The following is an 18,257-nucleotide window of genomic DNA, read 5'->3' as shown; positions in this document are numbered from 1 at the left end:
CACCTCATTTCACATGTGTGTATATCGCTCTCGACGTCGTCTCGTGAGATTTTGAGGTTCTGGGAACGCAGATACGTGTTAGTCGCTATACGTGAAGGCTCCTTCTCCGATGCTTGTCCTCTTATATGGCAGTGCTTTCCGCACTAGCTCTCGTTGCTGCTGCTTCTACTTCGCTTCCTCCAATCCTCAGAACGTCCAAGTTTCTCACTCCCCCCTTGTCCGATAGTTCCCTTATACTACACCGACCCTTCTCCGTGGCCACCACTTTCCTCGCTCCTCTCTCTCTCTCTCTCTCTCTCTCTCTGCATCCTTCTCTCATCCTCGATACCCCATTTAACGGGTGTCGTTCTTCGAGAATGACCAACGTCGTACCCCCAGCTTCTTCCTTCTCCCGGCTCCTCGCTGCATTGTTCTTTCGTTCATTTTTTTGGACTTCAATGACTTTGCGTGGGTACGAACTATGATGGTATGACTTATCACTGAACCTAGAAACGAAATTTTAATAAATCGTGATAATATTCATGGTCGTGAGATGATAATTGATCGAGGTCGTTTTAGTAGGTTGACAGTTTGTGTACTTCGGTAACATGCGAGCGCGCAGTGACTTTTAGTTAATCTATGAATAATTAAGTGAGGTATACGATACTTTCGGTTTAACTGAAAATGGAGTCACAGATACTTGGAAGATTATTCGCATTTCTGATTCCCAAAGCTTCTTATCGTCTGTGATTCGTGGAGAATTATCTGAAACAGCAAATTACTTGATAACGAGAGAGTTCACGGGGTCTTCAACGTTAGCGTAGGGAGTAGAGGAACGAAGGAGAGGACAGAGGGAAAGAAGAGAGAGAGAGAGAGAGAGAGAGAGAAACAGAGAAGAGGTTGATGGAAGGAAACAGTTGGAGTCAGATTCGTCCATGCTTCAAGCAAATAGGTACGCATGTGTAGTGGAGTTGGTTAACTCCTTGGCCGGTTGTTCGGACCTTTTGGCCGGTCAACGGACACACTAGATGCACACAGAGGGTAAGGAAGTCTAGGAAGTCTGGCGAGGGTGGTTATGTCCAGGAGATGAGAGAGAGAGAGAGAGAGAGAGAGAGAGAGAGAGAGAGAGAGAGAGAGAGAGAGAGTGAGGACGACGACGTTGAATGAAGGAGAGAAAGGATTTCGGTGCTGGTGGCGGTGGTTCCTCGGTGATTCGTGGAGCACCCACACAGTACGAAGAGGTAGGTAGAAAGTTCCGTATGCATGAAGTATGTGGCTGTACCAGGTAGAACTAAACTTAAACTCGGTAAAGTAAGATACAGAATATAGAGAGCTAAACCCAGTGAATAGTGGAATAAGAAGTTGGCACGATGGACAGGGACAAACGGTGTGTGTGCAGTTCGAACTGAGGAGTGACAAACGTCTTCTCTTGCTCGTGATGACGATTCGGCCTGTTTGTAAGAGCGAGAGACGAGAGGCAGGAAGCTTCCTATACAAGGCAAGAGAAGATGAAGTCGCACGGTCGCGCGTGCATACATGGACAGTTATTCAGGTTGGATGAAAGGAGGTACGTCGTGGAGGAGGGAGAGCGAGTGAGCTCGCTCAGACCCTTGGAAGCTTTGCCTATGCAAGACGCTCGGAAGGATAGGTCCGTGTCCTTCGAAGAATATGCTTGAGGGGAAGATTTTCCTTCATCAAGTACCAACACAGGCATACCCCGGACACATGGAAGGCTCGCCCACCAAGTGTAAGAACATGCCTCGTGCGTCCACCCTCAATTTCTCGGACCTTAAAGGACCTTGCTCCAGACGATTCGGGGACCAGCGAGGCAAGATACACCCGTGGCAGGGCGACGATGCTGGTATGTTGCTAAGGCGAGAACAGGAGAAACGACGGACTCGTGACTGCGACGAGGAATACGAGCAGGGACCAAGACAACTGGTGGTGGGACAGCGCTCCTGGTCCTCGGATATGTATGCGGCGTCGGGCAGCAACCCTATCCATCGTGACACACAACCACAAGTCAGCCTCTAGCCAACCTCTGGAACGGAGCTTGGATCCTGGGGTACTCTTGCCATTCCTGTACACTTCTCTATATACGTTCAAATCACTATACCCATCTTCTTCGTCCTTCTCCTTGAACATTCTCACTACACACCCTCGCACTGCGGTATCCTTGTACTTGGCCGTCCTCCTCTGTGCGCCCTTGTATGGGTACTCGTAGTTTCTTATAAGTCCCTCGCACGCTCATGGAGCAACTCACTTGCCACCCTACGGCTCTTCGAAGCTACCTATCGTCTTATACCGTGACTACTATGCCAGAGAGCACACCCCAATGTTCTCCCATTCTCTTTCTCCGCTTCTCTCCCTCCTCGTACTTAACCACCGGTCCGAGGATGGTCCTTCGTCCTTCACAGGGGCTTCCCCCTTGCCCTGCTCACATCTCTCACATTCCGTCCTTCTCGCTTGGCTTTGCTTCTTCTTCAAAACCGACACAACTGCGGACCCCTTCGAGTCTCTAGCAGCTGAGACTTCATATCTTGGGAGAAACCTCCTAGGCAATCAAGCCCCATCGTCTTGGTGCATTGCTGACCATCTCTTATACGGACGCTGGCATACCAGTGGCTTGTACGAACCGAGGGAATTCCTGGGGAGGATTTAATCGGAACTTCATCTTACGTATTCTGCGGCAAACACAATATTCGAAGGCTGTGGCATCTTGTTTTTTTACAATTTATTCTAATTCTTTTTATAAATTATTATTCCGTCGTTATAAATGTTGAAGGGAACGAATTGATTGGGCGAACGCCTGATAGAATTAATTATGAAATCTGTAATGAGCGGCTGCACGGCAGGGGAAGCCGCCGAACCCGAAGATTCTGAGTCGCGAAGAGGCACGGGTGGCATTGTAAGCAGGGTTGGAGGGTTACCTTTAGCCCCCGATCGAGGTAGCCGAAGAGTTTTCGCTCGAATGGAGCGGGACTCTTCGACGTCCGACTTTTCTCATCTTGGATGTTGTGGTATATACGTATAAAGAGAGAGAGAGAGAGAGAGAGAGAGAGAGGGAGGGAAAGAAGAAGGTTGTACCATTGCCCTCGGGGTCCTGCAATCGTCCATGAACTGCGGCTCTTCTATGCGGCGGACTTGAATCGATCCAGGCCGATAATTAATTAGGAAAAAAAACCGTTAAACTTGTTGAGCTCTAAAGAGAGTTTGCGAGGTTGTGGGCAGGATGGGGGAGTTGCGGGAGGGGCGTGGAAACTGGGAGACGCCAGTTGAACGAAGCAGTTGTGAAGAGGAGTTTTCCTTTTCTCTGTATTCTCTCTATCTTTTTCTCATCCGCCATCTCCCTAACCACCTCTCTTACAAGCTTCGCTTCACTTCCTCCGCTATTTTTTCATCCCTCACTTTTTTCTACATCGTTTTTTTAAATTTTTTTCATTCTCGGACCTGCTCTTTTACATTTGGCCTCCACTGCAATACTCCTCCGTTGCGTCTTCCGCACTTCACTCCGTTTTCTTCTCATTTTTCCGCTATTATATATGTATGAATACATACACAGGTATATGTATATTGGGAGCATTGAATAAATTAATGTTTTTTCGGTCTGCCGATATTACGTGGGCAAAGTCTTTCAAATGAAGCTCTCCTTGTGTTTTTTCTATATATGTATATCGGACAAACCGCGTGGCGTTGCATCGTCCAAGATTTTTTCTCTATTACGGCTGAAAGTCAACGTTGGTATATAAAAACTTACCTGGGAGAGGTTCTATCGTGGGAGAAGAGCTATTGAACTGGAATATATAACATCGTGCTGGAAGTACAGATTTACCATTGATATAAAGATTTATGGGGGTGTTTGTATGCGTATGTGCTTGTGTGTGTTCGTATTTCTCTGTAGAGTTCTCCCCATTGAGTTTCAACTCTCCCGGGCTAATTAATATCTCATCATATTCAAGCTATTTCTTGTTACCTATTCCTTCGCGGTATCGTTGAAACTTGCCCCCATTCGCGTGACTTTGTGCCTCAGAAATTGTAAATGTGTGTGAAGAAAACCTATGGAAATTTACGAGTGTAATTCTGACCAAGGTAACCCTCAAAGGCCTTAATCTCAGACTCGAATCTTTTTTCTCTTTCTTTTCTCTACTCTCTTACCAAATAAGCTTCGGGCAGAGCCCGCGTGTATGTGTGCGAGTGTTTTGGTGCGCGAGACGTGTAAAACGTTCCTACTCAATGAGGGTAGCAATACGTCTTCTCGACCTTATCGAGTTTGACTCGACCCTCGTTGACCCTCAACCCTCCTCTCGTGGGCTTTTCCTCCATCCCGTCGCTCCTCTCTCTCTCTTTACTCTGTGTGTTTGTGTGTGTGTGTGTGTGTATTTCTCTCTATTTCTCACTCTGTGGCTCTTGCGCCCGAAAATTCTATCAGTGCGTTTCCTCAACGAGGACGAGGAGGCTTTGAACGACACATCGAGATCATTGATGAGACATTGAAAATGAGATTTATCTGCGAACGACGGAAAAGAGAAGTCTTAGCGTATCCGATCGATGTCGCGTCGTCCGATGCGATTATTTTTGAATTTTTGAAATTGGACCATCGCGTTGCGTTGCTTCTGATTCGCGACGATTCGTCGTTTCTATTTTGAAACATTTTTATCAGAGTCGAATAGTAATCGAAGTTAATTTGAATATTTTTCCATTGGTTGAAATCTCTGGGATTCACTCGCACCTCAAGAACCCTCTATTCATAGATTTATACGTACGAACGAACTTGACATTTTTTCGAGACGTTTTTTCCATGCGCGAGGCATTGCGTGTCCGAGTATGCGAGCCACTGATAATGAGTTTCGTGCTCGAAATCTGGGCTCAGGAAGGAATACGTGTGTATGTGACTAAGAATTTGAAAGATTGGAGAATAGTGCGAGGGACAAACGATATCAGAACGATCGTTTTGCCCACACGAAAATATAATTGAACCGTCGTTTCTCGTAGGATCGCTATCTCGATTATTATTTTCGTCTCCGACGCTGATTTCTGTCCTCCTTTTATTTTTTTCTCTGTAGATTCTCTGTAGACAAAAGGAAATACGAAAGTATGAAAATGAATGAGGAGAACAAAACGTACGTCGAAACACCTCGACGAATTTTCCGTTCTTTGTGTTTCGTTGTTAATTAGCACGTGTCGAAGTGACTCGTGTGATTTTTTTCCCCCGTCATGCAGCAAGCTTTTCGCCGCGTATCCATCCGCTCGACGACCCTCTCCGTGCTCGTGGCTTTTGCCAAAGTCCCGTGAAAAAGTATATTGTACTCACGAGAAAGTCGTATAATTTGACGGGTAACGAGGACTGTAGACGAGGCTTTTCCATAACGAGGCGTGTTTGCCACAACTGCATATATCAACCTCGTGCATGGAACGCGGAGCTTGATCCTTCAACGAAAAATAAACAATAAATGAGTTAACAAAATTAAATGAAAATAAAAAGCAGGAACGCGGCGACAAGGTTCCCTGTAATATCGCGTCGCGTCATTCAATTCCAGGATATTCGGAGCGCGATAATTGTACGAAGAGTCGACGAAAACATTAACTCACGTGACTGCTATTTTACGCAAAATTTCCACGCACTCGTTCCTCTCGAGGGAGCAAGAGTTTGTCCAAAGCAAATCCTCGGAAAAATGTGGGAAAGGTGGAAAAAGATGTGAGAAATATAACGAGGGAGAGAACAAGAGAAAAGGAACGATGACACACTAACCCTCTGAAGTCTGAAGTCCGAGCGTCGTGATTGTCGTTCTTCGTTCTCCGTGGAGGGAGCAGCGCGTGGCGGGCATCGATTATCATTTCATTGGCAACTCGATGAGTCACGGATGCTCTTAGGACTGCCTCCTCTTTCGAACTATGCCAATAAAAAAGCTATCAATTTATCAGTGTGCTTCTCTCACTGGGTCAATAATGACTGGGTCAAAGAATTTCGGTTTCAAAATTTGCAGCAATCTCTCTCGCACTCACGCAAGTGATAGATCACCTTAAGGTTGACCTACCGTAGCAGCTGGTCAAGAGACACCCTATTATTTTGAAAACTTTAAATCAGCTATAGATGATGGATTTATTTGTTATTTTATTAGTACTACGAAAATCCATGATTTCTCAAGTGTGTGTCGTGCCGATTTATGGAACATAATTTATTATGAAGTTATTTAATGTCATTCTGATTTGACTCGCATCGACCAATCAGCCATACTTCTAATAATACATATGGCAACGCTGTCTCGTTTGCTTACCATTTACCATCGCTTTGTGCGAGGAGGTTATGTTTGACTGTGGATCGACACAATGCTCGGCTTGACCAGAAACATTTTCTTCAAACAAATTTATTTTTCCTAGCATTTGGTTTCTCGAATAAGAACCCTCGATTCCACTATTCAATGAAAACAGTTTGATAGTTCACATATTCCAATCCGTTCACGTAATTACTCAACTAAATGAAAGATTTTTATTTTCATTGTTCGGCAAACCTCTTTTTTATTCAAAAATGATTCTCATCATTTTTTTAACATTTGAGAATTTTTTAAAAACATATCTAATCGGGAAAATGATTTATTCGTGGCTCAAATCTCTGTTGGGGCGCGGTCTCCGGAAGCTGTGTGTTAAATTTATAAATTTTATCGATTATTTATTGCTATAATTAGTCGATGATGCGGACAAAAATTTTGCAGGCGTTTCCTTGTGTACTTTAACTATCAAATGAATAAATATCACGTTTTTATCTAATAATGAAACCTTAAGGTTGATCCTCTGCGACAGCCCCAACCAAAAGTTTTGTACCGTCTGCATATTAAAAGGCTTGATAATTCGTTCGGATCGCAATCAATAACTTTGTAAAGACCCTATATATGTACTCGGTGCCAGTAGATATAGTACAAATATCATTTGCTTTCGTAAAATTTATTCTAAAAGTATTTTTGATCTGACATCGTGAGTAAATTTTTTGACGGAACTATCTGGGTTACGTTTCAACATATAGAAAAGGTTGCCTATACAGACGACATTCGCTTGTTCGCTTGCAAAATATATCGTATGCAGCCTAAACCTTCGTACTTCTCGAGACTATATCTGTCAAACTAGATGGTCAATCACCTTGATTTTTTTTCACAGTATCTGTGATATCCTGCTCTAGCTCCTCCTCGTTTTTTATAAACTTCCTAATTTTAGTACTAGCGATAGAACTAATAATGTACTGTTTGCCTATGCATGGTCCATATGTTACGTGTTAATTGAGTCAACTTCAATTACATATATCTCGGGTTCGGGATGGTGAAACTTGTTAAAATTTTATAGAGGTGTTGTTCATATGTTAAACAATACGTATACCAAATTTAAATAATTTCCTAATTTAACTGTCTCGTGGAGGAACCACCTTAACTATCCGCTGCTCGTTATCGAGCAACTTGCTGCCTTCTCTCGAACCTCCTATTTTGAGTCGCCCTGCCTTTACGTGCACGATTACGAAATCTCTTCTCTCTCTGTTTTTCTCTCCACATAATCTCTCGTTTATCCTCTTGCTTTCATTCCCCATTTTTTCTTCTCTAGATTTAGTGAGATTTCTCGTTCTCGCCCTTCCACAAAACTCTTACCCTCGCCCCTATAACGATATCTCTCGGGGAATACCGGTTGATGCTCCCCGAATGGCCACTGAAAGGGAGAGCGCGCCTTCGAGTTTGAAGGATAGACCAAGAGTAAGAGTGAGAGCGTAAGAAAGAGAAGGTCCAGTTGGAAGAAGTTAAAGACAGTCGTGGCCGTGACCAGGATCATGACCAGCGCAATCTCTCCTCCGATGCTTAGTTTTGACGCAGAACAACACCGATTCTTTACATTCCTTTCTCACAAGCACTTTGAAAATCATTTTCTGAATCAACGAATCCCATTTTGCCCGCTACGATTTCGTTCATTTAACGAAATCAGTGTCATCCTTGGCGTGGAAAAATATCCGTACATTTTATTTAAATTAATGTTTACTTTCCTCAATTAAATCGTGTCGTCTTTCAGACAACGCACTGAAGTTGTATGACGCATCGAATTTTTATTCATAACCCAGTGGCGACCCGAGAACTTCATTGAAACAGCAATATTGAGCATCGATTTTCATCGGCATTTCCATGGTGACGCTTATATTTGTATCATCGAGTCGGCAGGTACTTTGATTATTTCCCTATGTCCTGCGTGCCTCAGAATCTTAAAAAAGAGGTCTAAAAATATGTAAAAAAATTAAATCAAACGCAGCTGGAAAAAATTTATGAAAAAATGAAAAAATCTGTCTTATGGCAATGACTTGAAGAGTTCGCTTGACCAACTCAAAATCGATGATGACGCTTCCCGTAGTAAAGTATATTTATATATATAGTAGATACGGTCGCTGTCACATGTCAGACTCCTCGTGTGTATTCTACCGGATTTATCCGTGAGTTTTTATTGAAATCGCGGCAAATAAATTTCGTAATGAGCAGTGAGTCGGCGTGAATCCGTCTCTGGTCTCTTCGGTTGTGACGAATGTATGAACAAAATTTGTGATAAAATAATCTTTGTAACGCTAATGAAATCCCATTTTTTGGTATTTTTTATATCCGCGTGATCGCGTTTTATTCGCGACGAAATCCGGTAGAAACGGATTTTAGTTTAATTTTTGGAGACTTGGCGTTGCGTACGTAGCAAAATGAGCAAGTTGGACGCTCCGTTGCAGAGTCTCGTAACTGTGTTAATCCGAATTCGAAAAAGGTTTTCAGGACTTTCAAATGCTTAGAGGGCGCTGAAATCTCTTCGATCTCAATTTCATGTAATATCAAATTTATTTTGACATTTCGAATGAGAGCGGATTATACAATGATTGAAAAGAAAGAGCGGGGTTGAAACGCCTATAAAAGAAAAGTGAAAAAAGAGCTGCGGGAGGAATTACCCGGAAAAAAGATACGAAGACTCGAGAGTAAGCTTCCGGAGCCGAGGGTTGTTGCACGAAGTATGAGAGAGATGGAACATGCACAGGGGTGGATGTGTGGGATGAGTATAGGCGAGAGAGCGGTAATAAAATCAAGCAACGAGGCTTCAACCCTTCTACCGTTTGAGTTGCTCGCAGAGGTTCCCGGTAATCTCACTCTCTTGGTCTTTCTACGCTCTGAACTACCCTAGCAAGTACACATGTACGCACACGCGCACGTAAATGCATAAAGATAGAATATTTGGTGGAGTGTGAGGATTACGAGATCTCGTTTTCGTTTTCGTAACTTGCCAATTAACGTTCTTCTGTATCCGACGTTAAATTGCGATTAAACATATGGATACGAGAATTCATGACAATCGTGGAATTTCCACGTTCCCTTTGGACCGTTGGGAAAGGTAGCTTCTATAACCAGGCAGCGATTTGTTATTCATTCGCATTGTTTCCTAGAACTTTCGTCGATGAATGGCCCAAAAAATGCTTCGCAACGGTGATTTCCGAGGTTTGGCAAACCTCAATTTTTTTTCAGTACGTATTCGATCGAAGTGAATAAAACAAAGGATTGTATGACATAAAATCGCTGTGATTGAGAATACGACGAACCGATGACTCGTTAAATCGTTTTCGGCCTGATGTGCCTTAGCAGAACAATCCGAATGCTCCTAATGCATGGTTTATCAAGTCATAAACTCCCTAGAATTGTACGTTGCGGATGTGCATCGGATATTCAGGGAATTCACAACTTCGCCCCTCGAATATAGACAAATATGTAACGCAGGAAGTATATATTGTAACGAAATGGTTGGCCAAACCTATCATTCGTTCAACTAGAGCTCGGGAACGTGTTCGTGAGATGAGTTAGAGCCTCGGAGCGCTGCCGCAACGCGCCTCGTGGTGCGGAGTTGCACAAACTTTTTCTGGCTCGTTTCTCAGGTTGTTCGTTTTTTCTGCGAGAGAATCTGCCGGAGCTGGGTATTGATAAGGCAGTTAAAAGACACGTGCGCCGTAGCCCGATCCGAGAGTGTGAATTCTTTTGTGCCGAAGCTTTTCGAAAAATTTTCGCAAGTTTTCAACCTCGCATCCATTCTTGTTCGGAGTCGTCGCACAAAGCGCGCTCCCGAATGCGGCGTCGTAAAAATTCCTTTATCAACTGCTCATTAAGGTTAATGTAAGCTACGTACGAATGTATACGGTCAAATTGACTGCTGAGTTTCGTTTCCAAGGGATAAAGCGAATGAGAAGAAGAGCGAAAAGTAAGAGGGGTGGATAGGCCCGTTGCTTGCTCGAAGAAAATTAAGCACAGCCTGGTAATTTGAGGTATTGATTTTTATAGTCTCTCGGCAGGCATATATTAGAGGCTGCTGCTCTTCCTTTCTCTCCTTTATTTTTTTCTTTCTTTCTCTTTCTATTTCTCATTCCGTCTTCTCCCTCAGACACGTACATCCACTCTTTTTCTCTAACGTCGGTTCTTCACGGGGGTGGTGGTGTTCTCGGGTGAGCTACCCCGCGCTACAGTCTGGGCCAAGAAATCGTAGCATGCGAGGAGAAGAAAGATTGTGGGAGGGGGGTGAGGGGCGGGGGTGGGGGTGGGTGAAAAGTAAAGGCACGAACGAGGCAGTGCCTGGCGATCAGCCACCCTCGCGTCACCCGTCCCACCAACGCCCAGGCAGCGGTACTTTCTTTCCCCGTTCGCTTTGCTCTTTTTCTGTTTTTTGTTGTTTTTTTCTTTCTTTCATCCCTTATACGTTCTTCCCTTTCCTTCCTGCTTTCGCTCTGCATGTCCGCAATGGAAACGATGTAATCGTGTGGCACATACGATTGGTATCTGTCGACGTCCTTTTTAAGTAGGTTAATTAGTTACGTTCGTGTTCTTCAGATTGCTTTACCGTCATTAAACAATCATTTGAATTTGCTTATTGCTAGTTCAGCTTCTCTCGATGCTTGGGGAAGGCACGCTTCGACGAATGTCGTATGAGGACACGGTCGACTAGTACGGAGTCTTTGGGAGGAACAAGGAAGCATCGATTTTAACGTAGTTTTATTTATATTGTGCGCACTCGAATAGGCAGCTTCTGCGAAATGTTTTCCGACGAATCTGGCCAAGACGGGGCGTTAAAGTTCCGAAAGCTTTAGACATTTTTGACTCGGATTTCGCAAACTCTTTCAGAAACCTGATGACAGGTTTGCACCATTCGCATCCTGAATTCTCTCGCCGGGCGGTCGATGAACGGTATTGCTGGTGGGCGCAGCTTTGTGTCTATAATCTGTTCGATTATCAATTGATATGACGAAACTTCATGATTTCATTACTGCTGGCTTTCTCAATTTCAACAGTAGCGAACGAAGCACAGGGAAAAATGAATAATGAAATGAAAATATTTGAATTTAAGAAGTTTTTGTAGCACGAGTTGTCGGGTTAAAAAAATCTAGGAAAGGCTCAAGACAAAAATTTATTATATAAAAAAATATTTGTTCCAGTAAGGCACTGTAAAGTTTTCAATATTTTGCGGAATTTTCAGTTTTATAATAGCAAATATTGCAAATAGTGAAATTTACGGTACGGAGACTAAAATTTACAAAAGGTTTAGTCAATTTAACGGTACGCCACGGTTAAATGTCTTTGCCCCAACGTAGGTATCGATCACCCGTTCCCGAATTTCGTAGCACACTGAAACGGTGATTTACACACTTCAACAGAGGGCTGAGCATATAAAAAGAATGGGGAAAGAGGCCGATATGGCACAAGATACGCCGACCATGTCCCGAGCCGCATCCTAGCAAAAACATTCGTCGCTACTGCGTCAACAATTAATATTATTTTGTTTTATAGGAAAATTCAATTTCTTTCGATTAATAAAATCATGTAATTTTTCAAATGGATATTGTGCACAGGCCAGTTATTCGAAAACGTTTTAACATTTTTAGCGCCGAATGATGAAATTTGTCTCGAAATGTTGATATTCCGATTAACTTCGATCTTCAATTATTCCAGCACGGAATAGTTGTCCGAAATTCGAGGTAACCAATCGTAACGGCCGCGCGGCACAACATTTTTTATTCTTTCTTCCATTCTTCGTGGCGATCGACGATTTTCGGAGATAAACGATCCGGTGAATACGGATTATAGAAGACATCGGGGCAGTGAAGAAGGGCCAAGGATTGGAGGAGGGGTAGGGCGTGTGGCCCATCTCTTTTCCGCCTAATTCTCCTCGTTGTTGTATGCATATAGAGAGACACACAAGTTGTACACACTCCGTGTGTTGTCTATGCATGTACGTCATGGTAAATAGTAAAAAGCGTGTGAGACCGAAAGACAGAAAGAGAGTATAAATGGAAAAAAGGAATGAAAAGGAGACAGAGCAAGATAGCGAGAGACTTTTTGCGGATAAATTGTTGGCTAACACGAGAAGGGGTTGAAGAGGGCGCACCAGTCAGCTCTCTCAGCCCCTCTTGCCCCCTTCGCCGCTTGCACGCCCTTTGCCTCCCCCACTTCTTCATGGGCCCCGTACACAAACGAGACGGGAGGGTGAGAGTTAAAGAACGAAAAAAAGTAAAGAGAGCATAAGTAAAAGGGAAAAAAGTATGAACGAAAATTATCGATCCTGACTGTAGACGCGTCACGCACGTGACGACGTTTCTCCACTTACGAAACTTTTTTCGACCCCTCCCTTCCATTTTCCGTTTTCCTTTTTTTTCTTCACTTCTCGCGCTCATTTCACTATCTTGCATTAGCTACCGTCCTACAACATGCACGCGCTAATGTTTTTCGACCATTCTGAATAGGCTTCCGACGAGTTTTCCAACTTCACCGCGATTACTTTGGGCGCTGAACCAAGCCCTCGCGGTACGAAGTGAATTTTTTACTCATAAACTAACAAATTCGTCAATTCTTTAGGCTCGATCGAACGATAAATTATAATCTCAATTAAAATGTATGTTGAAACGAGGAAATTTCATTCTCGAAACTCTCGTTTCAATGATTTTCGACAATTCATCATTTTTTCGCCACTTTACACTCGATTCTCATGATTTTAACGAGAATTTGTGCCGACGGATGAATACCACTGTTATTTTAATCTCAAAAACACCGGACATTGTAAATGGTGCGTCATGAACAGTGAAATTTATGGCTGGTCAATGAAGCGCATGAGAAAGACACGTGAAAAGCAAGGACAGCCGGACGACAAAGAGATGATTACCTGTAAGAGTTTTCATCCTCGCAATCCGCAGTTGATGATACAATAATGACATTGTTTTGAGAATTCGCTCGTCAGTTCGCCCGTTCTATTTGTACCGACTTTGTCTCGCTCCTTCTCCTCATCCCCAAAGACTTGATGCAAGCTGGCAGCTGTCGAAACTCTCATAAATTTAGATCCGTTCGAATTTCACTTCCCTTTTGCCTCGTAATTGATTCGAGCTTGAATTACTCCGGCATTAATAAAAGACAGTAAACCTGATGATAATTATTAACGATTTGCAACATATTCGCGAGAATATGATAAATATTGTAACTCGAATACCTGCGAGTTTCGATCGGCATGGATTTTCTTGAGGAAAAAATAACTTGTGGTAAATAATCGTGGAATGAAAAAAGCTTGTGAGAGTTATTTAATGGCCCTGTCTGTTCCTCTTGTTTCTTGGGCAGACTCAACGATCCTCGAGCCCTCGTGTGTGTTGGTGCGCGAGTGTGAGGAAAAGAAAATAGCAGGGATAAAAGAGGATATAGCGCGCGGTAATACACGAGAGTTCCAGGGGTTCATATGTGAGCGTCGATTTCGCGGTTCGCTGCGTCTCGTGAGTGGACCGTTGGTCCATTGCAACAGCAGCATAAGGAAGACGAGCCTCGGAGAGGTAAATAGAAAAGAGAGAGCGAGAGGAGTCGAGAGGCGAGGATGATAAAGAAGGCGAAGAGGATCGCGAACGAGAGGCATAAAGAGAAACGAAGAAGGAAGAGGAGAGAAAAGAGAGAGAGAGAGAGGAAAAAAGCGTCCTCGACTTCTGGCACCACGTTCGAAACATAGAACGCGATTCTCTCTCTCGATCTCTCTTGATTTATAAACCTCACCTACTAAGTGAGCGGATCGAGAGCTTATAAAGCCAAAGTGTCGAGAATGAGAAGATCTGCTCGCGAGATAGAGAACACTCCGCCTTATAAATTTGCCCACACACGTTTATCACGAAGATTTGCGAATCGGTGAGCGAGCATGATTCAAATATCGTCTGCGAGCTTTTCCAACGCGTGTATATTTACAGTTCCATTTGGATTGATTTCGAGGGAGGACGCGACGTCAATTCAAAATTCCAACTCGGATTCCCGAGTCGAAATTTCGACGCGTATATTCTTTCACACGGGGCACCATTCGTATCCTCCTTTTTTGACACTGCGAAAAATTATAATGCGAGCGAAGACCGAGGATACCCGAGAGTCAAGATTGCTTTTTTACTTATTCACGACCTCGCTCTCCCAAGCAGTCTGCTGCGAAGGAAAAGTGAATTTATAAAAGTAAGAGAGAGCAAGAAAAAATAAGATAAATACAAAATTCATACGGAAAGATATAAATAAAGAGAGCTCTTGAAAGCGATTCTCGAATCGTGCGCGTTATCGGTATCCTTCTCGTATCTCCGAGTCACGCATATGAAATAAATATACGCGCGTTTCCTCGCTCGTAATATACTAAGGGTGCGCGCTTCACGAATATATAGTACGCATGCCCATTGCAAAGATTTAAAAATGTGATTGTACACACGAATTTAAAATTCATTCACAAGATAATCTCAATGTTCACTAAAAATCTCTTTTGCTATGGAAAATACGATAATTTAGCTCAGCTAATTTAGCATATAGAAAAGCCTGTCGACGCATCGATGACGGGTCGACAATTTTCTTATTTTCATCAAGCATATCATATAAAACTTTTGAAAAATAATCAGCTGACCACAGAATCGCATATTTGTGCATATTATCCTCGTGTCGTAATGACCAAAGTCCGGGTACGCGTGAAACGGTTCGAAACAACTTGGAAGCTCTCCGAGCTCCATTTTCTTACAATCATTTCTCCTGTTACACGTAGCATGTAGTTGAGTGTAGCACACACGTGTTTTTATAGGAATCTATATAATACTGTGGAGTATTTTTCTTCGGTCGGATCCCCTTCACCCCAGCGAGTTATTTGTCCCGGGCAGCTATATATTTTATACGTGCGAGCTTTTATAAGGTAGTTTTATGTCAGCTCTGACTCTCGCACCTGTTGCTTCGGTTCACCGCACTAAATCGAAGCTCGCTCTCTCTCCCTCTCTTATTCTCTTTCTGGCTCTCGCTCTCTTTGCCAGCGAACCCTCCACTCTCACCTCTCCCAATTCTCCCTCCTTTACTGGTGCTGCAACCAAGAAGCGTCAAAAGGGGGATGATGATGTCTCGCTATAAAATAGAATTTGATAAAGTGTGCGAACGATACTCGATTTGGATAAGCTTTTGCGAAATTCAATCGACGCATGGAATAACTTACGGCGTCCTTTGCTTCCTTCGCAAATGCCTTGGAATTGCTGGCAAAAGACGATTTTTCTTCCCGAAGTTTTATTAATCACGAATTTTTTAAATCTCGAGTTTTTGTAGATTCATGTAGTTCGACACTGGAGCGACTGAAATTTTGAAAAATACGATAAATTCTTCATAAAGATTTGTTCTTCAATAAAATGCCCTCAGATCGTGGCATTGATCAATCGGAGATGCTAAAACGACAGAATGCAAATCGCTATTTTTGACGAAAAATATCTTCAAATGCGTCTACCGACAAGTTTGCTGTCACACAGCAGGATCGTAGCGGTACGCGAATGGGGAGTGAAAAAAATGGAGAGGGCGAGCGAACGACGGTTGACACCTTGTCCTCTCATTTCTCGAACGTCTTGGGATGCCTGCTCACCTTGTAACTGAACGATCAAGTAGTTAAATTTGTACGGACATGAGTTTCTCGTCTAGAATCGAGGTCGAAGGTCGCACGGTAGAAGTTACACACGGAGGAGGGAGTGAGAGAGTGAGGGTGGCACGAGAGCTGAAGATCGTTACAGTTTCCATCGAAGAGTTGGAAGGATTCTGCATCATTGCTCGAACGAGAAGAGGAGCAAGAGGGAGAGAGAGAACGAATAAAGAGGGAGCGAGAGGGATGGAAGCGAAAAGAGAAAGAGGGAGGGAGGGAATGAGAGAAAAGGACGGAAAAGAGTAAAGGCTCATCGCGGCTATATCGAAGAAGGATGTGCACAAGCTCACCGTACGGATCGAAGGGAACGCGATTAATAATTGCTGTAACTACGATCGTTGATCCGATGACCCCCTCCAGATCGTTTCGCGGAGGTCGTGCGCGAATAACGCCCACATGGGAAAGGAAAAGGCAGCTACGGCAGCAACACAAGAATGAGAAGAAGCTCACTCGCGGGAATCCGCGAGATTCTTCACTCACGATCGAGACGAGTAAAGATCCTGTACGTCCGCTCCATGTACTACGCCTTCTTCATATGTATGAGTGCAAATTCCAACTTATCACGAGATAAACCATCTACTATCGAAATAACACACATTTGCTTCAATCCCCTTAAAAAAAAATCGAGTAAAATCACCAGCGCCGAATCATTCGTGCCGAATTCGTTTTTATGCAAATCTTTCGCTTACATTTTAATCATCCTTGTGACGAACGATCTTTTTATTTTTATTCAAAATCATCGTACTTTGGAGCGTTCGCGATCACTATCAAAAGCAGATATTTTATCCAGGAAATAAATGAGAGAATGTGCACGTGTTTCTACCGGATTTCGTCGGGAATATAAAAAATATCAAAAAATGGAAGCCCGTGCTCCGTATTCGGACACCAGATTTTTCTCATCAAGGCAACGAATAATCAATGAAAGTACGAAGCAGTTTGCGTACGCCGCGTGACACCTTTTGGGCCGGTTAAAAAGATTATTTGTTTGCCACGAAATTTGTTTGCCACGATTTCGATAAAAACTCACGGATAAATCCGGTAGAACATGTGACAGCGACGGGAGGCGCCACCATCGATTTCGAGCTGGTCACGCGAGCTCGATGACTCGAGTTCGATTCATTTCAATTTTTCTACTTCCATTTTTCGTACGATTATTTCGCCTCTGACTAGCCATAAAATGAATCTTCGCATAGTTCGAACGATTGTGTTTTTTGTCAACCGATAATTTACCCTCATTCTCGAGTTATCCTCGATAAAATCATTTCGATTGAGTGATCGGATTTTACAGCTGCTATATTCTTTATTCCCATCTTTTCGAGCGTTTTTTCGTCATAATCTTGTCGATGTTGTTTTACGAGCTCAGTGAGACCCCCCAAGTGTGATGCTCACAGCCCGGCCATCATTGTACCGCATTTGCGCGAGGGCCTGAGGAAACTGATGAGACAGAGACCGGTGGAGATACAATTCGCTATGATTTTATTGATTTTCACTTCTTTTGCATCGTCAAACCCCATAAAAAGTGCCTCCCACGCAGCGATCGAAGCGATCTGCGAGCCAGTGTGTGGCTCGAGCATCACTGATCCGGGAACAGCGAGTTTGCCCGGAGCTGCTTATCCTGGGCGGTCGCGACGCCACATCATCGCTCTCGGCTCTTGTTCTTTTTACTAAATATTCAATTATTTATTCCCGCTTCCCCAAGCGCCTCTTTTTTCAGTCGGACCAATAAAGCGCTTGCGTAGGAATTTCTGTGCGGCGAAATGGCATTGATGATCATTGATTTTTGTAACCGCCGATCCGAGTGGTAAATATTGGCTGAAGGGCTGCAGCGAAGCTGGTAGCGGAGAACGAATCCGCACGAGTCTTGGCGCACTCTCGGAAGAGCACTCCGCGCGGGAGACTGCACGCAGAAAGAAAGAGGGAGCGAGACAGGGAGAGACAGAGAGGAAAACAGGCGGGGGGAGAGACCGAACGAAAGAAAGAGTCAGAAACGTGGAGATAAAAGAGGAAGATCGACCTCCGTCACGCGTCAGGGCGTCGGACTGTTGCTTCGCTTTCCTTACCGAGTCATCCCACGCTAACCCTTTTAGAGACCACAGTTCTTCTTCAACCTCGTCGAAAATATATATCCTCGTGCATCTCTCCCCTTCTCGTCCGCGATCCACATCAGTTAGAGACGAAAAAAAACGATTTTTCTTCATTTTTACTCCGGCTCTTAGCCACGCTCGCACTCACTTTTTTTCATCTTCTCCGCACGTGTGTTGCTGGGCCAAGATTCGAGAAATGAGGATGGAAAAATTCTTTGGATCGATGCCATCGCTGTG

The 18,257-nt window shown here is 43.7% G+C and overlaps 1 protein-coding gene across 3 annotated transcripts in view; it reads right to left on the bottom strand.

Annotated features, from left to right (window-relative positions):
* Positions 1-18,257, bottom strand: part of LOC122409273 (diacylglycerol lipase-beta-like) — a 135,223-nt gene that overhangs the window by 22,307 nt on the left and 94,659 nt on the right. The window contains exons 1-2 of one of the 3 annotated variants that reach the window (XM_043416689.1): positions 5,569-5,801; positions 5,291-5,406 (exon numbers count right to left, since the gene is read on the bottom strand). The exons of the other annotated variants lie outside the window; for them this stretch is intronic. Coding sequence (XP_043272624.1) covers positions 5,291-5,388 — 98 coding nt within the window. The 5' untranslated portion in view covers positions 5,389-5,406; positions 5,569-5,801. Of the gene's footprint in view, positions 1-5,290; positions 5,407-5,568; positions 5,802-18,257 lie in introns of those variants that run through there. 3 annotated transcript variants of the gene reach the window in all.

The sequence above is a fragment of the Venturia canescens genome, chromosome 4, assembly GCF_019457755.1.
Source record: "Venturia canescens isolate UGA chromosome 4, ASM1945775v1, whole genome shotgun sequence".
Lineage (NCBI taxonomy): Eukaryota > Metazoa > Arthropoda > Insecta > Hymenoptera > Ichneumonidae > Venturia > Venturia canescens.
Note: the sequence above shows the minus strand (reverse complement) of the source record. Positions and strands in the feature narration are given on the sequence as shown.